At 40.2% G+C, this 27,547-nt stretch overlaps 1 protein-coding gene across 1 annotated transcript; it reads right to left on the bottom strand.

Annotated features, from left to right (window-relative positions):
* Positions 1-19,074: 19,074 nt before the first annotated feature.
* Positions 19,075-26,631, bottom strand: nae1 (nedd8 activating enzyme E1 subunit 1). The gene is made up of 20 exons (XM_054608741.1): positions 26,502-26,631; positions 25,984-26,087; positions 25,834-25,894; positions 25,693-25,723; positions 25,483-25,554; positions 24,831-24,910; positions 24,305-24,414; positions 23,530-23,639; positions 23,368-23,430; positions 23,177-23,240; positions 22,996-23,087; positions 22,795-22,854; positions 22,542-22,675; positions 22,300-22,375; positions 21,812-21,851; positions 21,167-21,253; positions 20,974-21,066; positions 20,154-20,268; positions 20,015-20,064; positions 19,075-19,897 (listed from the first exon to the last, which is right to left on the bottom strand). Exons 1-20 carry the CDS (start codon positions 26,549-26,551, stop codon positions 19,788-19,790), a joined length of 1,602 nt encoding a protein of 533 aa, XP_054464716.1. The 5' UTR covers positions 26,552-26,631; the 3' UTR covers positions 19,075-19,787.
* Between the last annotated feature and the right edge of the window lie 916 nt (positions 26,632-27,547).

Genomic DNA, 27,547 nt, shown 5'->3' on the forward strand with positions numbered 1-27,547 from the left:
CTCATATTAGCTCTAGAGGGTCAGAGTTTGATTATTCATATCAGAGAAGAGCAACGGCCTTTAGGTCACTGGCCACATTACAAATGTGTTGGCTGGTGCAACATGGCTGCTGAGTGTATGCAGCCTGCATGTCATCAATGGGCAAACAAAAGGATTTCACTCAACCCAGAAAAATCAGTCTACTTTCTGATATAACCTTCCTCACCTCTTTCTCTTTCACATCACCATGCCTACAGCTGAGGCTCTGTGCCATAGCAGCACACCCAGCCAACATTTCACAGATCCATACCGGCTAGGGGGACTGAAGGGGGGAGGGGCAGGAATGCTTGCAGGAGGCAGAGAGAAGGAGGAGGGTGTAGGGGGAGGGTGCTCTGGGATGAAAGCAAGTGCTATGATGCTGCACAGAGGAAAAGAAGATACAAATCCTCCCTTATGGCAACACACATTGTCAATCAATGGGGATGAGTTGGATGGTAATAGATGGGGATAAACATGTTTTGACACTTACCTGATGCCTCCTTATAGAATGCTGCCACGCCTGCTGCTCACACTAATGTCAGAGACGAGAGATGCTATGTCAAGCAGGTGCTAACATACATACATTAGCAAGAGGGGGTAAAAATGCTATTTGTATATCTGTGCGTGTGTACGTGTGTACATACATGGGGGAAGTGGGTGAGTGGGTGAGTATGGATGTGAAGTAAGTAAGTTGGAGGGTGGGCCTTGGTAGAGTATCATCATCCAACCTTGAAATAACTACTGGGCCATGGGTCAGAACATTAGAGGAGATCTGATAGTGATAAAGGTAACCTCCCATAGAAGGAGCTCCATAATGGGCTCGTCCACATACCAGCTTGCTCCGGTTTCTTAAAAAAAATACTCCAGCACTGCACGTTTATGAAAGGAATGTTGTGGAGGGGGTTTGGGGGCCTGGGAGGATGAACTCACTGGCATGTTTTCATATTTCTTCCTGGATAGTTTTGCCAAAATGACTATAAGAAAAAAATAAAGACAGCAACATCAATTATACAAAGAGATGATACCTGAAGGAGAAGTACATGGTGCTTGTTTTTTTTTTTTTAAACAGTGATGACAACAATCAATGGTTCAGTTAAACTTTAAATGAAATTATTTAAAATAAGGTACAATTAAAATAAATATATAACCTTTTTGTCCATCAGCAGCAGCATCCATGTTTTGCAAGCTTTTTAACAGTTTACTCTCAAATCGCTAATAGGTTATCTGACAGGCTTTCATTATTTATAGAATTGCACTTCTGACAAAAATCAGTTTGGCGGCATCATAACCTGCTAACCTTCAGGGAACAATATATGTCAGTGGGTAGCACAGTAAAAAAAGAGGGAAACCCTTCAAATGAAGCAGAGAGATAGTTGTACAAGCAGTAATGTTAGCCATTTGTGCTGCAGCTATTTATTTGAGCCAAGACTGACTTTTATGTGGCTACTACGGAAGTCCTGTATTGAAGGCTCATCTTTTCCACATTTCCCTGTTTCCCTTTCATCACTTTACTACCCTTCTATGTGTGTGTTCATGTGTGAGAACAGGGTTCTTGTCTTTTGCATCTTGATTTAAACACTGCTTTAAAGTTGCATAGTTGTGAAAGGCCAGCTGCACTGCCTGGTTACCCCAACACTATGTGCTCTATATGCAAGCCCCTGCACAAAGCTCAGACTGTGCTCCAGCTTCTTTTTTCCCTGTGTGAAAACTAGCCTGCAGGCTTTAGCTATCCCCGATTGATGCCTTTGAGAAACGAAAGGGAAAAGAAAACGTGAACTAAATTTAAAGGCTATATACTGTGGAAATTCATTAGGCGCTGACCTACTGGGTCAAGTTTTTTTTTTTTTAGGCAGAGCATCAAATTCCCAGATCTAGAAGTCACTGTAGATGTCTTTTTAACAAACTCATTCATATACTATACATACACTAATGAGTAATTTGAGGCTGTGTGCATGTATGAGGCGGAAAGGGTTAAAGGGGCAAAGGGGGAAGACCAAATTAACAAAATTAACTAACTACAATGTACACAATATCTTCCATAAATGAGATACAACTATTGTTATAAATTATTATTTAAAGAACTTGGATTCAAATCTGAAGCATTTTTTGTTGCTGTGTTCAAAATCACTCCCCATTGACTATATACTGCACTGAATTCACACACCGTATTTTTATTTGAGTGTGAAATGTATTCCCTCAATGGAGCCCTGAAAATGCAACGGAAAATTCAAACAAGTAGTCTATGGCATGTATGGTACTTACTCCAAATACCACAATGCAATGCTCTCCATTTCCGAGATGCCGAAATGACCTGTGTCGTTTATGACTAAACACCTGTCGACATGACACAAAATGATGATGATGATGATGATAAGTAAGTGTTTGAAATCTCAATTTACATCTGACTATTCTTAAAACTGTTGAGTTTGTGGATTCTGGTATAGGGATTAGGGCATGCATCAATGAGTGATTTCAGACAAAGCAACAATCTATATCAAAGTTGGGGAAGAAAACATCCTTAGTTATTGAGAGTTCAAGACTCAAAAGCTCTGCTTCATCAGGGCAGACAGAGTCCTAGCAACATAAGCAAAAACAATATAAAGTTTTATTGTCCATATAGATGACTGTGGTGTCTCGCTTTGTTCTGAACTGGCTCTACCTCATGATTTAACACAAATGTATTTACACGCCTTTCCCTATCTAGAGGGCTGTTATATTAAACGGCGAGTGCTTCTGGACAGGAACCGTTTAGTTTCCTCTTGGTTATTACTGTGATAACAAACAGGGAGGATGTATGAGTGTGAGGGATGACTGCTCAGACTTCTGAAAGGCTTTCTGAAACAAGTTGATACTCTCTCCCTTGCTCCATCCCCTCAGCTGGCTAAGTAGATAATAAGAGTCAGGTGGCCAAATAACAGCAACAGCTGATCACTATTTATTGTTGAAGCGAGAGGGTGTCAGGGGAGAAGTACAGACACAAGACATGCGGCCAAAAACTCACTCTCACTCATCCCAGACACAAAGACACTGATGTCAAATGCTTTTACTATGACGGCTGAACAGGGACTTCCTCTCTTTCCCTTTACGTTCTCTAAAACGGTCAGTCAGGAAGAGATGCACTAAGTTATTGACATGCTGAAAGAGCTGGACTGTTTTTTCATGGATTCATTCCGTGGTTCAGACTGTGCCTACATAAGCAAACTATGATTTTTCGATTTTTCTGTCTGGGTAAATCTCTCTGTTGCTCTTGGTGACCGTCTTGCACATATTATCAGCCTTACTGTCTCCTCTCCTTTCTCCTCTGGACCTGTAAATCTTTCTAGCCTCCTTATCTCTCTCTTTCTTTTTCTGGCTTTGGTTCACCCTCCCACCCCCAAATCCATCCATCTGGGTATGTGCGCTAATGCTGTCATTTTATCAGGGCGGGCAGGAGCCTATTAGACAGAGCTCGGTGGTAGCAAGGATCAATATTGATCCATAGGGTTAGTCTAATGGATGCTGAGAGTAGCAGTGATTCCCCTTTGTCTGCTCAAAGATCCCATCACCCTTAACTCCTCACACATGCGCACTCTCTTTCTCTCAACCACACACACACACACACACACACACACACACACACACACACACACACACACACACACACACACACACACACACACACACACACACACACACACACACACACACACACACACACACACACACACACACACACACAAACACACACAGAAACAAAGACACTGCTTTCTATTCTGTCTCACTCTGCTGATGCAGCTGCTTTGCTGAGTGAGCACTTTACAGCTCCCCATTTTGTCAGTGTGTTTGTGTGTGTGAGAAAGAGAGAGAGAGAGATGGGTAAATGTGAACATTAGTATCTATGTAAACAGCATCTACGTAAACATATAATGGCCTGTGTATTCACAGCCGTTCCTATATGTATTTCTATTTCCCAAGCTATCCAGGCCAGAGTTCGGTGTGAACTAAAACTAACAGAAAAATGTATTATATTCAGAAACCTATTTTGGCTTTGACATCACAAAATGAAGCAGGTAGCAGTGTAGATGTCATCTCAGTTTTCATTTTGGCTCAACACCTGCTGAGATTTCCACTGACCCCGTTGTTGTATCAGCAAGTATTCAATGTCACGATGTTTGCTGGGTAGCACCAAAATGAAAGTTGAGACACAATTCAGAAACAATAGCTTGTTTTCAATGCAGACATTTTGACTTGGCATAGCAGGAAGAGCACCCAGGTGTTACCAATAACGTTAACGATGGCCCAAAATAAATTACCAAAAATTTGTGTTATTTTGTCAGGGAAATGTGTATAGTGTGTATGTGTAGAGTATAGATTCACACCTGTAAAGATAATGTGCTATATGGTGGGTGATTTCAGACACAGCCCTTCAAACCGAAGCAGCTTGATGTAATTTCAACCATCATCTATTTTGTTATTTACCCCTGTGCTTTTCCTACATGTCAGAATGTGTTCTTTGAAAAACCCCTTTATTAGTACATACCCCTATCTAAACTTATGTTAGTGTGATCTTCCACAACACTATATACTTTGTATTGTATTCTTCAGGTAACTTCCTGCATGCCATTAAATGCTTTTTAAGAGTTACACAATACAGCATATGCTGCACCCTCTATCTTTAGACCCAAAGTTTAGATTTAAAATACTAAAATTACTAAAATGTGTACTTTTAACTGGCACGTATGATGCTTAAAATCATGTATTAGAACATAGATAACATCAGAATCATGTGTTATTGGGGATCTTGTGATACCATCCTCACAGAAAAGAAACAATCCAAGAGGTTTTACACTGAACACAAAGCTGTTATCTTAGATTAGTCCATGAAAAAAAGGTTGCTTACGGAGAGTGCAGTGTGTATTTTAGATTAGAGATGGAAACTCACTGTGTGCAGTCACCTTGATCAAGCCTCGGGGCCCTGTAAGTCTCAAGGAAATATGCACTGAGAAGCCTTTTTCTCTCTTTGACTTCTTTAGCCTTCCGCTATGTTTGAAATAATACTGTGAAATAATACTAGTGTTTTTCAGACACTCAAGCACTCACCTTACCAATTGTAATTTAATTTCAATGAAGGAACAATGATACAACCAAACTCACAAAGATAAGAGCACATTGTACTTTCTTCAAATGTTCAACTTTAACAAGATTAATGGGGACAATTCTAAAAGTTGGTAGAAAGATTTGGAGCTATGCTATATAAAGTTAAATTCACCAATTTAATTTAGAGGAAAACCTAAAACAGTGATTGCTTTTCTGTGAGCCAACAGGGCACAGAGAAGAGGAGCCAAAACTCCTTTATTTGTTTACCAAAAAAATAAAAATTCAGAATGATAAAGACAGGATGGTTATAAGATATAGGCCCTGTTTGCTTTTATAGGCAGCTGGACCTACGGGAAACACATGTCATTCCCCAAACCTACTTTTGTTTTGATCAAAAATGAAGACAGAGAGCACTTTGAGCTGTTCTATTTCTATATCAAAAAGTACTAATACAGTGTTTGTGCCCTGATAATACAATTCCAGCTGTAAATTGTTTCAGCCCCAGCCACCATGGCTGCAGAGGAGTGTCCGTTGGGGAGAGATGACCTTCACTGGGCCTCTGGTGACAGAGCTAAATCAAAGCTGCTGCTTGTTTAAGACAGCCACTGCACACTGGCTGCATGGCCCCTGGTGAATTATTTATACATGAAATGAAATGACCTCTGGCACTTTGAAGACAGAGAGGGATAGGGCAAGGACAAGACAGACTGAGTGAAAGGTAGGGGGGTGGGAAGAGAGGAAGTCGCAGAGACAAAAAGGGCTTTTACTGTATATTTGCACATACATGAGATTTAAAGCAGGGGGGAAGATGAAAAAGTGGACGGAGAGAGAGAAACGGATAGCTAAGCTAACTGGAGGAGCCTGCAGGGGTTCATATTGGGGTCCTTCCCAACCTGTGGGAGCACTCGCTCTGTTACTCTCTCTCTCTCCCCCTCTGTATGTCTGTGTGCTCTTGAATGCTTGTCTTTGTGAGGGCCAATATGACTTTAATACCCTGGAAAGTGAAGGTGATTTTGAAACATCACAACATGTGAGCCAGTCATCACATCTTAACAATGTTTAAAAGTTAACACTTAGGTTTTGGGTAAAGGTCAAATTAAGGGACGGGATCAGGAATAGTTGTGATGGTTTGGATAAGGGTTGGGGGTTAGGGAATGCATTATGTCAATAAGGGTCCTCACAGGTATTCAAGTACAAGCATATGTGTGTGTGCATGTGTGTTTGAGTGTTGCATAACAGAATATCCTGCTTGAATAGCTTTCAAGCAGGATACTGACTCTGCTTGTAAGTTGGCTACTGCCTTTTCAAACACAAACACACACACACACACACACACACACACACACACACACACACACACACACACACACACACACACACACACACACACACACACACACACACACACACACACACACACACACAAATACAGGCCTGTCCTGCTTCCACAAAATTCCATTCATAGGTAATTAAGCATTAGTGATTAATGTTAAAGGTGAGTGTTCAGTCAGTGCTAGTGCAGGAAGTTCATATCGCTCAGTAAAAAGTAAGGTGACATAAGGCGATGGATGAGTGTGTAAGTGTTTGCCTTTGGCTCTAGATTCCAGTGTTTCTTTCCGCTAGTCAGACATTTTTGTTATTTAACCTTGACCCTAACGGTGTGGATTTAGTTGTTTGAACTCTACTGTAATTTGTGTTCATAACTACTTTAGGATTAACTGGGGTTGCCTAGGTAGGTGACTTATACATGTAGAAATAAAGCTGTAAAAGGTTGCAGAATCATTTTTTACCTTCTTTAATTTACCCACCCATCCTTTGCACCACTGGCAACCATTCTGAATGACTGATAGCTTGGCAGAGCTGCTGGCTTGTTAGCTGGGTGGTTGACCTGGTTGAATCATAGGTTGAATATATGAACCTTCCCGTCCAGCTGGTGTTACCTGGTTGACTCTCAGACTCAAACTAACACTGGAATGTGTCACTCCTGTTTGGTACCACATTGATATTGTGATTGTGATTGTCCATTCAATTATCATGGGAAGTTCTACAAGTAAAGGGTTTGGCAGGTCAAATTATGTTGAACATAACAAGCACTAAATGAAACAGGAAGACAGCCATGAAAAGGAGATATGTATGACAACATTATTACAGGCAAGTTGACAGGACAGTTGACATTTTTCTGTAACTAACTCACACACACACACACACGCACACAAATGTTAGTGGGTTTTTCTGTATAAAATATATATATTTTGCAATGCAGAAACGTATAGAACAGATATTAAGCTGTTTCTTAAATGCAAAAGCACCAAATGCCAATGCACTCTCTCTTTGTTTCTCTCCATACACCCCACTTTATACTCCAGTAGAGACTATAGTATTTTAGACCCTGATGATTGTTCTGTGGCAGGTCGATGTGAAAGGTGCTTTTCACAGCCAACTGGAAATAGCAGCTTAAGCATCTGTCACCTACAGTCCAGCTGCTGCAGGCACATGGGCAACAGTCACAGACCTACATGTGCATACCAGAAGACCTTAAATTCTGGTTTAAATTTAACAAGACCTATACAAATTGCTGTAGCCTTTATTTGATTTTTTTCTACTCTATTTACTCCAACTTTTGGCAAAAAGTTCACACAACGGCACATCATTGTTTTTAACCACACTGGTTGAGAAGTACCAGCACTGCAAACAAACTGGAGAGAAAAGCTTTAGAAATATTTAAAAAGTAAGAGCTGAATTGGCAAAAAAAATAAGTATGACTTCATATCTCTCAAACTGAATTCATGCATATTCTAATAAATCCAAATATTGTTTTACATCAGCCTTAGAGTGTTCTGTGAGTTGCTTTTGTCTTGGCCTGTCAACATGTGTTCAACTGTGGAGGGCTCTAAAGTGCTGTGGCAGATTGTCACCCCAGCTTTTCACGTCCAGTTAAGTCAACAGAGAGGGAGACGGATAATAGAGGGAGATGTGTGTAGAGGGAGAAAGTGGGGTGATTTTAAAAAAAAATTCCATTTAGTAACAAATAAGCACTTACTATTTCGGGGGGATTACATGTTGTACCACCATAACCATAAACAAGAACATTGCAGAATTTTTTGTCTCAGAGCACAATGATCATTTGTGAAATAACACTAGCTCTCTTATCCAGCATGGCTCCATATGAATTATACCACATTAGGGCCATGCACTTTTCCCGCAGACAAGCCATTATATACATACTCCATATACCATTTAATTGATTTTCTCATTTTAAGATGAGCAGTCTGTGTAGGGTTCAAGTGTGTTCAAGACAAAATGCCAGCTATGTTTTCAAAATGAGGCAGCCAGGACTCATAAAAAAGGAATCCCTCCAGCTTGGATACACAGCACGTACACACATAAACACAACCAACTCCCACCAACACACGCAACCAAATTGAGTTCATAGTCTTTTCAGCCTCCTACCTTCACTCACATTTATTTAATATTACACTCATAAACATATTTTTGGTGCCTGAATTTGTGCACTAGTGTCCATGAAAGAGAAGCTGAAGTGAAAGCGGTGGACAAAAGGACTGAGATGGAAAGTGTGGGTTAAAGGAAGGTGGGAGGGGGGGGGGTCTTATTGTATTAGCGTAACAAGGACTTCAAACTGGCCCCTCCTTCAGATGCACTTACAGAGAATCACTGGGCAAGTGCCGGGACCTCCTTCTGTCGCTGACCCCCTGCACGCCTCATTAAATCCCTTAACTTTGTCATAGATTCATCCCAACACACACTCACACACATATGCACACATATTGTAAACACACACATATAATACACAAAGTGCCCTGTGCCTCCACCCCCCATGATGCCCCTGGCCCAAGGCAATGCCATATGTCCACCATGCAGGCACTGGCAGCGCCTCACTGCTTTGTAGTCTCTGCACACACACACTCCAACCTACTGAAACATGAGTTACACCCTGCAGAATGACTGGCAGGCAAGTACAAAACACCCCAGGCTTTTGTGAAGGATGGTGATTCAGTTGATTCCACTGTCGCCTTACAGATATACTCTTCTATTGATATTCACATGATAGAGCATAATCTAACATGACACAGTTTTTCCATTGAAAACCTTCTACGTTCCATGTCAGTTTTCTCTCTTAATGGATGACATATTCCCTTTTCAGTTGGGACATTTCTGCAAGCTCTTACTTACCTTAACCACATTTTGTATGTTGATTGGTACAGCCCAGAGTTTTCTACATGGCTGATACAAGTTTAAAATATATATTTTTGCCTGACAGCAGCAAGATGTCAACCTCACGTTTTTTCTTTTGTGCTGTGTAAAGTATTTATCATGTACTTTTGATGTAATCTACATCAAAATTGACCCAAAGCGAGCTCATTTGTCACAATGCATCTCCCCTTTTTTCCGCATTGGGAGAAATCAATAAACTGCCATATGTGGATTATAAATGCTTGACAAGCTTTTGGTGCTGCTGTATTGTGTAACCCTCTCTGCGCCACTTCTACTGCCCTCTAATGTTACATCTTACACCTCCCGTGCGAGTTGCTCTCAGTGAGAATCACCACTACTCTGCTGGGTTACTGGGTGCAGCAGGGTAATCATTTGACAGTGTTGATTTTCTATCATATAGGTCATGGCAACCATTGACAAGAGTCCAGTATATATATATATATATATATATATATTCTTTTCACTTAGAATCTTGTGTTAAAGTGGGATGAAGAAACTTTTTATCACAGTCACTTCAGTCTACTTTAAACCTTGTGAACAGTTCAGGGTTAATGGTTAAAAGCCACGGGTCCATTGTGAAGGGGGGCAGCGTCATATTTCACAAATGACCGTAACATCTCAAATTGCAGATACATTTGCAAAGCATGCTTCAAGAATGCTGTTTGTTTTGATTAGTGAAATGGAACAAAATTAACGTGAAAGGAAATGATCTTATATTGCAAATCATGGCTTTACGGTATGTTGCAACGTTGGTGAAACGGGCCCCTGGTCTAAAACGTTCTTAAACCTGAATGTAATTGGGATGCCAAGATACTACAGATATCAGAAATAAAGTGATGAACAAAAGGACTCTCAGCTCTGTTGTTGGACTTTTTCACAGAGGTGTGAACATTTTGACAGAGTAGTCAACATGGCCTAATCAATAAAAATACATGAAATTTAATAAAAAACAGACATCCTTGAATATATCTGAGCTTTAGAGCTAATTCCCTCACATAAATAGTGCTAAGCGCAGTAATAATAATACAGTATATGTACTGTACATTTAGAAAAAAAACAAGAGGAGAGTTTTGAGGTAGAAAGGATGTACACAGAGAGAGATGATAAGAGGAAAGGTAGGATTAAGTGAACAATGAAGATGGGCCTCCCTCCCCTCCTTCACTGGGCGGCTCTGTCTGCTGACAAACCGGCCTGGCGAGAGGCTGGAACAGGTAGAGCCAGCACAGTGACTCAGCACCAGGGGGGTTGGGACGTGACCCAGATCCAACACTGCTGTGCATTTCTGATGGAGAAGTGTCAGTCCAAGCGGGTCAGGACCTCAATCACCCCAAACTCTTACTGACATTCAGAGGCAACAAAGGAACAGCTTCTCTGGCACGACTTAGCAAGACAGCCAACTCAGCTGATGCTCAAGGGAAAGCAGAGAGGGCGGGAGGAGGGGAGGAGAGCTGGCCTGTGTGTGTAACTCTAAAGAGGTAACCCCCTAGAAAGGTTCCCAATAAGTTTCCTTCCAAAAGACAACAACGAGTTATCCCTCATATTTTTTGCTGTGCGGCTACAAGTACAAGCTGCTGACTTTGTCCTGACCCTCAGTGCGTTGCTTATTGAACACGGAGCCTTAAGGAGAATGTTAAGATTACACGAGTGTATGTGCAAAAGAAATGGGCAAGCAGCATTACACACAGTGTACATTTGTAAATTCACACTAATATGAGATTACAGGGAATTAACCTTCTTAACCGTTAACAAGACCTTATTATAGAAAACTCTGCAAACAAAGTTCTATTATTCAGACGCAGCTCGCTGCAGGACATGGAATGTAAAACACTCCTTTGAGATGAGACGTCCTGTGTTTTTCTTCAAAGCGTGCCTGTAAGAGGGGAAGGGGTGAGGAGGGAGGCTTGTGGTGGGAGAGCGAGGGCAGGCAGAGACTGTAGACAACTCAAGAGGTGCTGTGCCTTGAGGATTTTTCTTGTGTTGAAAACAACTCACAACAGAACAAAAGTGGCTCTTTTGAAGGCTACTGTGAGACGGCAACATTTTGAGAAATACACTATTCGCTGTCCTTCCACAAGTTAGATGAGAAGGTGATACCACTTTCATATAATAATATCATAATTATGAAGCTAAATCAAGCAGCCGGCTGGCTTAGATCAGCATTCAGACTAGAAACAGGGTAAAACAACTAACATGGCTGTCTGAAGGTAACAAAACCTGTCTACCACTACCTGTAAAATTGGTAATAATCCCATTATTACACAGGAAATGCATACAGCAAGCATGGCAGAGCAAAATTGAAGTAGGAAGTCTGTCCGTAAACTGTGATGGATGATTCTAATGTGTTGTGTCAAAGTCTGTTTCCCCATCGATTATTGTTTCCCCTTATCTTAACCTGACCCCGACCGGTTATCTCTGCAGGGCCTAACCATAAGCCCAACAACAGAGGGCAGCCGGGTGGGAAACTGTGTTTGCGTGGAAGGGAAACACTATTCCAGGGGGAACAGACTTTGACACAGTTTGTGTAGTAGTTAATTGTTTCTTGGAAATTGTTGTTATAAACAGTAGGAAGGATGGACAATCCCCCCAAAAATAGTATCCGAGTTGTAACAAACCTGAAGTATCCTTCAAAGGATAGTTTTACATTTTGGGACATATACGGCTTATTTGCTTTCTTGCAGAGAGTTACAGAGAAATTGATACCACTCTCATATTTGTAGGTTAAAGATGAAGCTATAGCCAGCAGCTGGTTTATCTTAGCTTAACATAAAGACTGGAAAAAGGGGAACAGCTAGCCTGGCTTTGTCTGAAAGTAAATAAACCAAAACATTTAAACCTCAGCAGCTCACTAGTTGACACATTTTTATCTTGTTTGTTAAATCCGTACGGTTGCAATAAGTTGTGTTAATGCAGGGAAAATATATGCTGGACAATTTCTTGGCCATGAGTGATAACCTCACAAAATATTTTCCCAAACGTCAGCCTATTACTTAAACCCTGTAATTCCTGTCTTGTCCAGAAGTAGCTGAATACAACACCTTGTTAAACATTCATTTCTGTTAAAATATATGACTGATTTTGGACTGTTCTAACAAGAAATTTGCAAATAATAAACTACTTTTCCACCTCGAGAGTGAAGGAGGAAGAGATTTCAGGGTGGTGGAGAGGCTGTGGAAACAAGGTAACTGTTGCATCAGCAGCCAAGGTTCGCTTGTCAGCATGTGTTTTCAACTCTGTGTTTACAGAGAATCTTTTAGCTGAATAAAACTAGTGGTGTGTGGTGTGTGCGTGTATGGATTATATAATATTCTTACAGCCACAAACATCTTCCACAAGCACTCTGCCAGGCCTCAGTCTCCTAACACGGCAGAGCAACCCTCCACTAGCATCTGATTGCGCCACACCCCCCCTGCCGTCTAATGAGAGGATTAGACACTACATATTTGTTACGGCCCCCTGTTGAGGTCACCCCTTCCTCTCCCTGTCTCCTCCTCCTCCTCCTCCTCCTCCTCCTCCTCCTCCTCCTCCACTCTCAGGCACACTGCTGCGTTTATGGCTCTCTGTGGTTCAATAGAGTATAAACTGGCCTGCTGACACAGGCAAAGCACAAACATTCAAACATGCACAAATGCAACCTGTAAAAAAACGCCTACATACACCCACACATGTGGGCCCACACACTCATGTATACACTCAAACAAACCTAGGCTTCACACAGCAGAGACAGTATTTATCCTCAACATGTTTTGGTTTAAAAAAGTGCAGTAAAAGGATCAGGCCTATGTTTGCCCCCCCACAAGGTGTTTGTTCTTTATAGTGTGTAAATTAACATAGAAGGATCTGAGGATGATCTGCAAGATATAAAGCTGAATCAGAACTGCTGGTATAATTACAGTTAGGAATCTGAGGAATGCTGTGATCTGAACTGAGCCTGACACCATGTGTAGGGCCCCATGCAGCTGATTTACCCACTCTTTAGAGTGTGTAGGACATTTTGACCTTGGTGTTAGCGGGTGCCATGTTTTATAAATGACATGTTTTCCACTGTTTTTCCTAGCATTGTGTATCATACTACACATCTGGTACATCGCTAACTGGCTGAAATAACGCTGGGAGGCTGGTCTTGCAGTAGTGTTGTTGCATCACTCTAAGACACTTTTACAGACCACTTCATCACCGCACACTGTGAACCAATGGGCTCCAGTTTGTGTGCGCATGTTTTTCTGAGGCTTACCATATACAGCCTGTGCTGTGCTGTGCTGCGATCTCCTTCATCCAAAACAGAAAGAGGCCATGTCACTTATCTGAGGAATTCACCCTGAACATCTCCTCTTCATAAACACTCCCCTGTGGAGCTCATCCCTCTCTCTCTCAAACTCATATACAGTACACACCCCCTCTGGATCTCCATGGTGTGCTTTTTGGATAGCAGAAAGCACAACTTACACATGAGTGTTTAAAACTAAAAACAATATCTATCATGCAAATCCTACACGACCACAAACACCACCTGGAACTCCCATAAACTGCTCACATTGCCGACATAGTTATCCGTCTCTGTGTTTTTCAGTGTTGTGGCTTCACCAAACAGGTGGTCCTCATTAATGCTGGTCTTGAAAAATGAGCCGAGACAAAGAATAGCATGTGCAAGCGTCTCTCCTGATGGTGTTTGTGCGGTTCATGGTGGTTGAGATTTACTTTCCTGAGAAAGATGCAGAAATTCCTTGTGGACCAGAGCAAATCTCACACATCTCTCACTGTAAAAGAAAAAAAAAGAACCTGGCAATAGTTTGTTGAGGTGAGGACAATATTTGTTTAGATGAGTATCTGACAAAAGCATACTACACGTAGGAATGGGCGACACAGTGGAATACTGTGTTTTACTCCAGAATGGAATTCCAGGCGCCTCGTTCCCGACTGATCTCAGTGATGAGAATGTCAGAGTGCGACGACAGAGATAAGAATGGCACCTGGAGAATGTACTCTAGAGCATGTTCATGTTCTTCCGAAATAACAGATATGAGCAAGCATACTTCCTCTTGCAATGCTGTCACAGACCTTATTCACAAAGGCTTGTTAAAGAAAGATAGGAAGATATGTCTAAAATGTTAAAAACTTGTGTATTGTCCAACTCGTACCAGGAAGTTGGGCAGACTGCATATTAATCATTCAAATATTCTGCATACTATATACCAGAGGGGCTGTCTGTGCCCCCCTTTGGTGCTTATACTCATGTGTGTGTGTGTGTGTGTGTGTGTGTGTGTGTGTGTGTGTGTGTGTGTGTGTGTGTGTGTGCCTGTAAGTGTGCATTGGAGGAGTGTAACGTGACACCCAGGTCTCTCAGGGGGGACTGAATCTCTGACCCCATCTGGAGATGCCGATTTCCAGACTCTCTGAAGGCCCCGGCTGCTAATGGAACATGAATCCAGATGAATGGAGGGTAAATGTGTACAGACAATAAGCCAATTAACCCCCCTCCCCTTCCTCTGCCTATGTTGCCCCAAATAAAATAAAAAGCATTATAAGAGAAGATGGCTAATCTATGAAACTGAAAGATATTCCAAAAATCAGTGTAAAGTTTAGGGCATAGTGTGGTCGAGGTTTGATGTAATTAAACCTTCCTCACAGCTGACATTCTGACTTTTCATAGCAGGAAGCAGGTGGTAATAATAACTCTAATCCCACAATGTTTTAAATCCCTGATGTTTGAATCCATGTTAACACGAGCCTCAGAAACTTTGTTTTCTGCCTCTGTCCTGTTCTGACTCATTCCCAATACTGGCACACTTTATCAAAATCATGCAGTAACATGATATCATTGTTATCTCACGTAGCCTGCATGTCAGATATGTTTTACAGTTGCCAATCGTACACGCACAGATAGATGCACATGGCTTAAACACACACAACCACAGGTCTGGGTTAGTTATGTGGTAGTATTGTTGTGATCCTACATCATACAAATATATTATCTGACAATGGCCATATTAATAATACTTATCTGTTTTATATTTAGATGACTGTTATTTTCACAGCTCAGCTCCATTTGACTCAGAACCAACAGTGTTTGTCAGAGTCTTATAAAAGCAGAATACATAATTGTATGAATTGATCATAAAATCATACAGATTTACGACTTTCTGTGTTTTTACTGACATCACAAGAAGGTTTTGTCAACAATTCCAGCTCAAATGATCTGAGCCCCACTGCAAGCTGTGAGTTTGTTTTTCTAAGCTGGGAAAGCGACACAGACTCTCTTCCCTTGCTTGCTTGTATGTGTGCATGTATACTGTACAGTACTGTACTGTAATGTTTGCATACTGTAAATATCATTGCATTCCGTATTTATTCTGAATATAACCTGAACAGAGATGGATTGATCTTCAAATACCTTCCAGTTTTCTCATATCTCCTCATCAATCAGTGGATTGGATACCAACTGTCCTATGCGTCGTCTGTGTTACATGAACTCATTAACAATGCATCTGGAGAGCATATAACCATTAAGATCTGGCAGCATAGGATGGCTCCACCCTCACAGACTCTGGCTGGCTTAAAATGCACAACACATATCACAAAGCCTACAGACTTGTAACAAGCTGGACAAGTGTACATCACAGTGAAGCATGTACAGTGTTACTCGTTTATTATTTCTAAATACTACTTCAATTCTCACTCACTCAGGGAAATCATTTGTATTTTTCAGGTTTAATCGTAGTAATTTTATACTCCTGTGCATCTTGCAACTGTCACATTGTCCGTGTCTTTCCTTCATTTCCACAATGCTCTGCATGTATTGTGCATATACATTCCTCAGTCACAGCTCCATCTGTTTGTAGGAAGAATGGAGAGGCCCTCAGCAGACCCCTGAGAGGTTTAAAGTATGCCGGCCTCCTGCAGTCTCCAAGCAAACACACTGAATACTCCACTCGGCTCTGGCAGGCCGGTTTTAATTCAGCCTGGGCCTCATGAGGAGGTGAACTAGTTGGACCCCAGCCAGGTAAATGGCTCAAACTAACAGCTATGAGCCATCAGAAGACATCAACCTCAACCCCCTCTCAATTCCTTCAGTCCTCTCTTTGTTTGTAAAACACAACCTTTTATCCAGTGACACGGTGAGACAGGGGGACATACAGCCCTCGTCCTTCAGGGAGATATGACCACCAGTCTGCCACCTCAGCTCTGTGCAGTATCCTTCATTCCCTAAGATGACTCATCCAGTTCCCCCCCCCCCCCCCCCCCTCCCCCTCTTCTCTCTCTCGATATTGCTTGAAGCTTCTAGTGAGAATCACCTTTGGCAGCGTGGCCCTTCTGCAGGCTGGGCTTCTGATTTACTGATTGATTTTAGCATTAACGACCAGCCCTCCTCCCCAATAGCCCCAAACACAAACACACAAGTGGGGACTCACACAATATCTATTGTCAGGCCTCTCCTGTGGCTTCAAGATAAAGCAGTTACAAGCCGATCCTGGAAGCTGACATCTTGATAATGAATGGCTGCAACAGAGGAGGCAGAGTGAATTTCCATCCTGTTTCTATTTGCGGCATTTTCAATCCAACTTTATAGTAAAACACATTTTTTTAAGTAAATCTAGAATAGTATGTAGAGTTGGTTGTCACCTGTTTCTTAAGATGGCACATTGGGTTGGCTAATCGTGAGTTAGTTTAGTTGAAGTCTGATTAGCATTATCTGAAGTACAAGATTACAGAACAGTGGATAATAATGTCTTCTGAAAGCGGCTATAATCAATATCTTTTGTAATTACAATGTATGAAAGGACAAAGTGAAATCAATTTGACAATGTGAAAGGGGTCATTAGATGAGACTACAGAGAATAATCACTTAAATCTGCAGGTTTACATTGAAATTCCACTCTATTTTCTCACATACATGCCCTCTCTCTCTATGTCCTCTTGACTTTGTTTAACATATGAGCACTTTAATAAAAATGGCCCAAAATGTTTGTATTAGACCCTCTTGGCCTGTTTGTTTCTGTTATCTCTTGTCAGGACTGACAGTGAAGCAGATACAGTGCAATATGTGAAGACACCCTGATCTTTTTAAAATGGTCACCACTGAATGTTAGATGTTGACACAGCTGTATACAAAATGGGTTGGACGCACTAATCAAAATTTGAACTTGCGCCCCTTCTGCAGTGTCTTGAAGTCACATTACAAGAAAACACCACAGAGTAAGTAGATGTAGAAAAGCTTAGAAAGTTTATCAAATGATGTTTAAGAGTTTGAAGGGGCTTAAAAGCAGTGCTATAAGTCATGTGATTACCAAAACACAATATTATACCAATGAAACTCATCTTGAGGGACAAAGATCTTCCCTCACAGATGTCTTGTGTAGCTACGGGATAAAATGACAGAGAACACACACTGCTCAAATAATGTAATATTTAGTGTGTTTTAAAGGAAACCCTATTCCCCTCAGTGTTGTCTTTATTTAAGAGGGGGACACAGACAGAAATGGGAACAAGAAGAAAACCTGGCAGGGTGGAAACCGTACAGCAGAGGTTATTTTTGCAGAGGCAAAGAGATGAATAACTATTATACCTTTGATGATATTATTCACATTATTTTACCGATCTTAAACCCTTTTTCAGTCTCTAACTTATCAAAAAGGAGAACTGTCTGGTTTGGCCTAATAAACCTGGCACTGCGACTACCCGATAATCTTAAGAGGCAGTGTCTGGATGGATGGACACATGATAATCTATTAAAGCAGTGGACAAAATCTTCATTTAGGAAATGGCCAGAGCACTTCTTGGCAACAAGCTCTATCCTCCCTCAGACGGAGGGAGACGGAGGGTGTGAGTGTGTGTGTGAGAATGTGAGAGGGATCGCTGCATGGGGGAGAGCTGGGGGGATGAAAGGAAAAGATCTGCTAAGGGCAGCTTTCCATTCTGCCAAAGTCTAGAGGAAAAAAAAAGGGACAAATTTCACCCTGCCCAACAGTTACATCACAATGACCCTCATAACATAATTCTCTAGCAGGACTCTGTGCTGCCTATTAGATCATTCTCATTACGGAGAACAGCGTCCTCTTCCCTTTAAGGCATCTCAAGACAGCTATTGAGACATATTGGCTAATAAAGTTTTTTGTTAACATCCCACAGCTGATTACGTCAAATGCAGTTGGTGTCCAGCGGTCAGGAATTGGTCACTGAACAGGTATGTGAAAAAACTTGGGACTACGTGTTGAATATTAAAAGATTGAAGGGCGCCCTCTGGTGTTGGATTGGTTGCATGTGAATCCTGCATTAGGGGCTAGTCACATTATGGGCTTATCAGGAAGCTTGCATGCTTGTCATCTAACATTTATTCAGGCTAAATGACTGTGTAATCCTTGTTTTGATGATTAAATAAGTCAACATGTGACAAAGCCTAACTCAATATGTTTACCAGACTATTTAAGCTTACAACGTTGTCCAATGAGCAGGGGACAAATTCATTTTGCACACTGTAAGACATGCATGTTTATTATGGGTGTAGTTCACCTTTGTATTAAAAAATAATCAAGTTCAGGTTAAATATTCAATGTTTCATAGCAGTGCATGATAGTTAAACACTACATACAGCATGTTCATTTCACCCAAAAATCTTCCACACAACACAATAAGAGACAGTTGGGACTTAAGTATACTAAGTGCTGCTACATTGTAATATTTCTTCCATTTCACAAATGAAAATACTACATGACTGTTTTGAATTTGTTGCTTTCAGTTCTAGATTTTTTTAGAAGAAGAAGAACAAATGTTCCGTTGGTGCTATCCTGATTCCCCCCCGTCAAGAATTTTTAGGAAAAAGAAAAGGCTTGATGGGCGATAAAGACTGGTGACCTCTGATATTCAGCATAAGAAGCATTTTTAGGTTTTAGTGCACACATTTTGGCAGTTATCCCATTCAAACGTGATAAAAAAAGCAATATTTATTCTTACTTTCACTTTACAGTTTACGTTTTTTAACGTAAATTGATTTTTTGTATGGAGCCCAGGCTGGACAACGTAGGTCGTTGGAGGGGGGGGAAGGGCAATTTAATAAAATAAATCACTCTAACGACCGTGCATACCCCGCCGTAAGTATTTCATGAACTGAAGGAGAAGCCTTACATACTATAAAACAGCTGATACTATAAGAATCAACCACATTCATTCATAGATCAATGCAATCTGATTTAGGCCTACTAATTTACAGCAGTGTTTAATTGAAATAAATTATGTTTCTGTTATTTAGTTGCAGAACGGATTTATTGTCTTTATAATGGAGACCAATCTCAATATACCAGTCTATGAACCTCGCCAATCCGCTCTATAGTTGTGGTCGTTTGTTTTACCTGAAATCTTTTGAAATGATCTCGTAAAACTATTGCAAGTCTTTCTGGGCTCCGTCCCTTTGATCTTGCTCTGTTTTCTCTGATCATTTCTGTAAGCTAACTCAGGATCACCAACTTTATTCACAACTGTAGGGTAGCAGAGGTCTGTGACATTGCGTTGTAAATGTAAGTGTTGTTGAAGGGCACAAACTGGTGGCTGATGATCTTGATGGCTTCTTGAGCAGCAGATCCTAAAGAAACACCATTGAAAAGGAACATATAAACATCTTAGATTTATCAGCACTGCTTAGGTGAGACATGCTGTGCCTTAGGTTCTTTAATTTCTGAAGAAAGAAAATAAATATTACCTCCCAAAAATGCTGCAACTGTGTGTGGCTCTGCTGCACCATATCGACAGCTGCAGAAGGGTAATAAAAACAAATGAATAATTATTTGGCACAGTCTTAATCACCCCAACCAGTATATTGAACAGCGGCCGTAACTTACAACTCATGGATGTAATCGTCTTTGATGTTGACGTTGAGGCTGTACTCCTGCAGTAGGCTGTTCACACAGAGCTTCAGTTTGCTGATGTCATCCTCAACCTGGTAGTTATAAACTCCTGGTAAGAGTGGTAAAAATTGTGAAAAAATAAATGAGATTTGTTTCTGTATACTGGGATTAGGAGGAATGATCTAAAGTAACTTGCAAAAGTAATAAGAGTGGCCAGAAAATAGCCATTGCTTGAAGATAAAAAAAAAATTAGGAAACAAGTTTGGAGTTTCTTATATGCCTTTTGGCAAACTCCAAACATGTTTCTTTCTTTTGTGGAGACATATTTTTTGTCCTTTTGGAAAAATGGATTCAATGGTGCTCCATTGAATGTTAAAAGATTTGGATATTTTTCATAAACCCAACCCTGATCAGTACTTCTCCAGAACTGTCTCCCTGACCCATTTGGAGAGCTCCTTGGTCTTCATGGTGTTGCTTACTTAAAAAGGTTTTTCAGAGTCTGGGGCCTTTCAGAACAGCAGTATGTATGAGGGATTATGTGACACTTTTAACTTAATTAACTAATTATGTGGCTTCAGATTGTATTTAGTGGCATGATACATACGCAGTGAATACATAGGCATGCACCTCTTACCATTTTATAATTTTTTTGAATATTTCATCTCCAAGGGGGTGAGTACTTTTGCAAGGTACTGAACATAATTCTGCAGAGTAAATTTAGACTGTTGCTTTGAATTTTCTGTGGTTTCAAGTCAGTAAGTGTTTCACATGCTATTCAAGTGTTAAAGAAAGATCTGTATGAACCTTGCTTTACCTGGGTAGCGGGAGTGCTGCTGATAGAAGCGATCAACAGATCGAAGCATGAGGTAGAAGACCATCTCGCTATCTGGATTGTCCATGCTTGATGCTAAGGACACACAGCTATCGTTAAAAGGCTAATCATTTTTGCGGAAATGGTAAATAAACAAGACTGAACAGTTAAGAAAGTAAATTAATCTCCAACTTACTGATTTCATCTTTATTTACTGAATCCACACTATATTCTTCAGCCAGAGATCTGCAGCGCACCACCCTCAGAAAGGATGAATTCTTACCTAGACAACAACATCTACAGTTAGCACTTATTGCATGTGCAGCAATAGAGCCAAGTACGCTCCACTTTTATGCAGAATGAGTTATCGTGAGTCCAGAAGGAGCATACAGTAACAGCATTACAAATCTTAATCTCTCCATGTTCAGAGAAATTAAAACTACTGAAGTCAGAAAAGGCAACACTTGACAGACGTGTTGTTTTGAAAAGCTGCTAAATTAGTAACACTAATAAACAGCGCGAGACAGTTTTGATTCACACATCAAACCAATCTGTGCAGAAACATGTTTGTCTAAAAGAAACATCAGTGGTTCTGTTTATATGGATACACAAATTACCACAAATAATCAGATCAGGCAGTGTAATGGAAGGCTGCATCAATTAAATCAGATAATTTTTTCCCACCAATGTACTCTGCATCTCAATATCAAATACATGCCTCTAAAGACACTCTACATAGTATGTTGTATAGAGAGCATAATGCATTAATCAGGTTGAGATCAGATTTGTGTGCATGTTTATATACCAACTGAATATAAAATGTACACTTCATAATACTTACAGAACAGTTTGATGTCCTTCTCAGCGATGGTCTCTGGTGGCTGGTGAAAGAGAAAGTAAATTCAGTGGAACTCAATTTTAGTCAAATACATTGTGTAAGTAGCACATGGCTCACCCATAAATTGAGTATTTCAGGCAAAACGTATTAATGCTATCATAATTTAATACTACCACAGATGCATGAAAGACTATCTCAAAATCAGCAATGAAGACACAAAGAACTGAAATAACAAAAGCCAATTTTTTTTTGTGGGGCTCGTCGCACATTTTGTCTTGACCACCATTTGTTAGATAGATGTCAATATATTTACCTTCCAAGCATCTTATTGTGTGCTTTTTAATTGTTTAGTAGCGACAACAGTGATATGGTCCCACTGTTTATATTTAGAGTCGACATAAATGTTGAATTGAATTAAGTCCTAAATACTTTCAGATTGTTTCAGACTAACTTGAACTTACTTTATTCAGTGACTACATGGGTTTACATACCTTTCCAATAGACTGCAATATACATTCTACATGCTTAGAAACAGATGCTGCATCCTGCATGGCCTTTTCCCTGTAACTGAAATAAAACACAAACATTAACCACAACACAAACCTGCATTAATCAAATCATGGCGTGTTAGACATAGAACCACATCAGAGAATTTGTCAGAGTACTTTTCTGTGTCTCTTGTGCCCTCTACAATTCTATCTCCACAGCTAGCAACCAAATGTTTCACACTTACACATTCTGAAGGTTGATGAACTTCTGAGAGTCTGCGATCATATCTGGGATGGTTCCCCGTACAGGTAGGCTTCCATTGCCTTCATTAAGAGCAAACTCCTTGAGAGCTCGCAGCATCACCCAGAAGGACGGGGTCTGGTAAAACACGCACCAACACAATACACTTTAAAAAACTCAAAATCGAATTATCTGAAACTATGATATAACAATGTGTGTATTTTTAATAGAATGGTATCAGGAAAAAAAGTAAAAACCTGTGATGTGGTGTTGTTACACTGCTCACTATTGAAGAGGTCTTCAACAGCACTAGGAATCTGCAGAAACAAGAGATGTTACTAGAGGAGTGTCACTAGACTTGCCTGTTAATGTTAAACTATAGAAAACAGACTAATTGGGGGTGTAAAAGGTGAGATGTGTTGAATGGGACACAACCAACAGTATTTGAGATTTGGCACCTTGGTTGGGTTTAAAGCAGTATTGACATTCTTGATGGCTTCTTCAAAGTTTTCCTCATCCTCTGGTACACCGTTCTCTTTCTTCAGGATCCCTGAAGGAACATGCATCACACTTAAATTCACGTCACACAGACAAGTCACTGAACATATAGGCAACCATAATCCAGAGGTTCATAGTTACCTTCCCGAATAAACTGTCTGAAGGCCTCTTTCTCCTTGTAGTTTTTCGGTGGCTGACGGTTGTGCTACAATTAAAAAATAGAGTGACATTTTATTGTACAGCAACACTAACAAAAAGCAGTCAAGCATACATATCTGTGATTGTGTATTTGTCAGACATCGTGGCACTGGGGAGGCCAAAGAAAAATGTACCTCACTGAGCCATTTCTCCAGGTGCTTGGCAACGATGATGATCCACGGTGTGTGACTGTGATCCTGCAGAATAAATAAAGAATTAAGTAATATCAGTTGTGTGAAGTGTAGTTTAAACTGACTAATGTCTATAAACAAATGAGCTGGCCAAAAAGTACTCACCTTCTTCTCCATGCTGTCAAGGTCGTAGGACTGAATGTGGTTCTTCAATTCGGCAAAAGGCTGGTATAACCTCAGGTCCTCCAAGGCATTGTCCGGATGGGATTCAATCACTGAAGAGAAAAGCATGGTCACAACACCAGGGCTAGTGTGCGCTAATGCAAGTTGCAGCAAGTAAACAGCGTAGCCTGGAGCTTGTTTTTTATACTATGGAACAGCCTTCTGTTAAACATCAAGTAGTCAAAATCCAGAGGAGATTTTAAAGGGCAGATCCGAGCTCATCTCTGGAGTAAGGAAACCAAATAAAATCTGACAGGCAGGTCCTGGGAGTGTTATTGTATCTATTTTGGTATCTTATTGTGTTTTGATGTTATGTTTTTGCTTTCTGTTGTTTAGAGCTTTTATTGAGTCTATTCTAGTGCTTATTTAGTTTTGCTTTTAGGACATAAAGACTGTGAGGAAAATAAAAACACTAGGACAGGGTTGTGAAGGTAATTTCTGTTGTTTTCACTTGTCTTGTCATTGGTTTTGTTGCTCATCGTTTAAGGTATTCTGTGCATGCTCTGTGTGATTGTCTGTTCTGTTTTGTTAATCAAAATAAAATATTTACTCCTATTTTTTTTTTTTTTTTTTAAACTACTGCTCCACTGCGAACTGAAAGCATTAGCCATGTATGCATTATATTACCAATTAAAAGTTTAGATTAAAGGTTGTAAATGAATGTTCTACACTGTCATAATACAAGAAGTGATTCTAAGTGAATTTCTGTTGAACTAACCTGTATGCTCCTGCACCACCAGTCTCATGTAGCCGATCAGGCCGTAGCTTTTACATACCAGGAAAGGAACAGAGGCACTCCACAGAACTGAGCCAAGCCTCAAACATGTGCTGTTGGATTTCAGAGAAAATATGAAAAGTTAAATCGGACAGAAAATAAAGAAAATCAAGCAAAATTTCACTGTACAAAACGTGGCAATGAAGCATGGCAGATTACTAAAGAAGACCCGGCCCCTATTTAGAAATAAACGGCTCATTCTTAACTAACAGAAACAAAAATATTCTTAGTTTTAAGTGATTATACACGAATGAAAACAAAGATATGAATATTATACTCAACTTCAGCCAATAAATCCCCCTTAATCCTTAACATCGATCCTTTAACATCAAACCCAGCCAAAGTGCTCAAAGCTCCATCCATGATGGACGTTTAGATATTTATTTGAAATGATACTAAACATTCTAATTCAGCGTACTATAGGTTCTGACTATAACAAGTGAGAGTGAATATGAACTATATCTTATACCTTTCTGGCAACTGGACCCCAATGACAATGGTAAACCTGTGGAAAAACTCTGGATTGTTGTCCAGAAGCTTGTTTGGACTCTGCAGATGTAACAGAAAAAAAAAAAGAAAATACAGAGGGATGTCTTTCACCATCAGAGCAGCAACACTGATTAATACATTAACATATTTACACAACACATGTAGTATCCAAGGGCTGCATGTTGGTGTGGCCCCACAGTCCAAAGGCGTGCAGCTTAGGGTAACTGATAACTCTAAATTGCCTGTCGGTGTGAGTGTGAGCGTGAATGGTTGTCTGTCTATATATGTCAGCCCTGCAATAATCTGGCAACCTGTCTAGGGTGTAACCTGCTTTCACCCAATGTCAGCTGGGATCAGCTCCAGCCCCCCCACAACTCCTAACAGGATAAGCGGTTAAAGATAATGGATGGGCGGATGTTGTATTCATAGACCTACTTTTATGTAATGAAAACTTAACAGGTTGGATCTCGCTTATAGTTGTACTCAATCTACACTAGGTTGAATATTGTTTTAATGTGTGTTAAATATTGTCATTGTTACGATGATATAAAAAAAGTGTGTTTTCAATTCATACTGAAACATTATTACTGTTAAAATATGTGCCATCATGTCAAAACTGAAACAAAACCAACCTCCTCGACGAAGTTTCCAGAGACATCACTGTTAAGTTCTTGTAGCAGCTCAGTGGCAGCCTGTGCTCTGTTCTGCAACATAAAAACTAAGGTTTATGAATAACCAAGGAGGAGCGATGCAGATAGAGAATAGAACAGGACATTCTGCATCTCTGTGTGCACTTGCATATGTTCAAAAAACATAAATCAAATGACTTCAGCAAATCATACCTTTCCGATGCTGTTGTTGCTGAGGAAAAAACTGCAAGACAAGATCAAGAGGGTCAACCATGAACACACAAAATAAATAAATTAAATTCATGCGATGATCGACTAAAAAAAACCCAAAAAAAAACAAACATAGGGTCTTACTTGTTTCCAACATCTTCCCCGGAAACTGTGTGTCCATCAACTATGGTGAATGCTCCAATACCTGACAAAGAGATCAATGAATTCAATCAGAAAGATGCTTTCATCAGCACCTGCAGCCTTATCACCTATAAGGAGCCTCGTCTGTGTTACCTGGCAGTACTAGGTTCTTCAGTATTTCTGTCCCTGTTGCTGTCGCGTTGATGAGACACACGTGTGCATTCTCCAGTGATTCCTGACCGTGGTCACCCCACAGCCTGAAAACACAACATGGACATGTGTTGCCACCTAGTGATACAATGTATCCTGAACCACAGCCAGCCACCTAACATGAAGGTATTAAGGCAGCTTGTATAGAGCCTCCATAGCATTAGACTACACTTGTTTGACTATATAACACAGTGAATTCAGGGTAACATGATGTCAGTGACGGCTCTAGTTAGACAAGCTGGTATTTCTGATGGACAAGCACACAGAAAGCTGAACACACAGCAAACCATCCCATTAGCCTCAATGCTAATGTGTTAGCTCACCGTATGTGTATGCTGTATTTACCACAACGCAAATGGCAAACTAATTAACACTCACTGTCTCTGCGGGGAAATCTCAAAAGAAACCCTCAGGACCTTTCGCTACAGGAATACGACACCTCCCATAAAGGTTAAATGTACCTGAGTTGCCTGTCATATTTCTGTTCTTTCGAGGCTTTGGTGGCTGCCATTGTATCTTTTCAATGAGTGTCTCCGGACGCATTTTAACTTCCTCAAACACAGATTCGACACAAACGTGCCCGTGGTGACATCCGGCTGCGCACTTTCGACACAAATTCTGACCTCTATTTGGAGACTTTAACAAGCATTTATATGGTTAAACTATAATATGAATATTCTGTTAATAATAATAAAAGAAACTCCCTTACCGTGAATTAATTTATGCATAAGTATCTGATATTGTACTGCCTATAACAATCGTTTCCCTAATCAATGTTTCTGGAAAATGTTATTAAAATAGTGAAACATAAAGCCCATGGTGAGGTCATCAAATTGCTAATTTTACCTTTAGGACAAACCTAAAGATAGGCCTATTCAATGTGAAAAAAGCAGCAAATCCTCACATTTGAAAGGTTAGAACCAGAGATTCATCGATAACAATTGTAATAGTATCAGCTTGAGCATTGATTTAATAAACATTACATTTGATACACAGTCAGAGTACGTCAGTGCTGTAAAACAACAGAACTAAAAATACATTGGCTCATTGTCTAGCCTTTAGGCCTATTTTCAGAATGAAACTAGAAAAAAAAAAAATATTGACAAGTATATAGGTTACGATCAATGTTGGGTTTTTCTTCTTCAAAAAACAACAACGAAAAAAATAATTTGAGTACTATTAAAGCAGATTATGTTCGTTGATATGACCATTCACACCTATTTGTACTTTTTGGGGTCATTTCTTCTCTCTAAAATGTGTATTTCTGTCCATGGTCTATATTGATGATTTTGTCTAATTACTAGATGATCAAATAGTCTAACATATTTCATTATAATTTAAGTATCTCGAAAATACATTATATATTGTATACAGTCATATTGTGCTCATCCAAAAAAGGACTGCCCTAATGCAGATAAGCTTTAAAACCTAAGACAGGTGTGCACTGTGTGTGTATGTTTACGTGCGTGTGTGTGTGTGTGGGCGTGAAGGGGCGTGTCACAAAAGG

Source organism: Anoplopoma fimbria, chromosome 2, assembly GCF_027596085.1.
Source record: "Anoplopoma fimbria isolate UVic2021 breed Golden Eagle Sablefish chromosome 2, Afim_UVic_2022, whole genome shotgun sequence".
In the NCBI taxonomy this organism is placed as follows: Eukaryota; Metazoa; Chordata; class Actinopteri; order Perciformes; family Anoplopomatidae; genus Anoplopoma; species Anoplopoma fimbria.

Coding starts and splice junctions, on each gene's coding strand:
- nae1 (XM_054608741.1), bottom strand. CDS start 26,551: ATGGCAGCCACCAAAGCCTCGAAAGAACAGAAATATGACAGGCAACTC. Junction 22,855..22,995: donor CTGCTTTAAACCCAACCAAG/GTGCCAAATCTC, acceptor TTGTTTCTGCAG/ATTCCTAGTGCTGTTGAAGA. Junction 20,269..20,973: donor GCAGCACTCCCGCTACCCAG/GTAAAGCAAGGT, acceptor CACTCTTACCAG/GAGTTTATAACTACCAGGTT.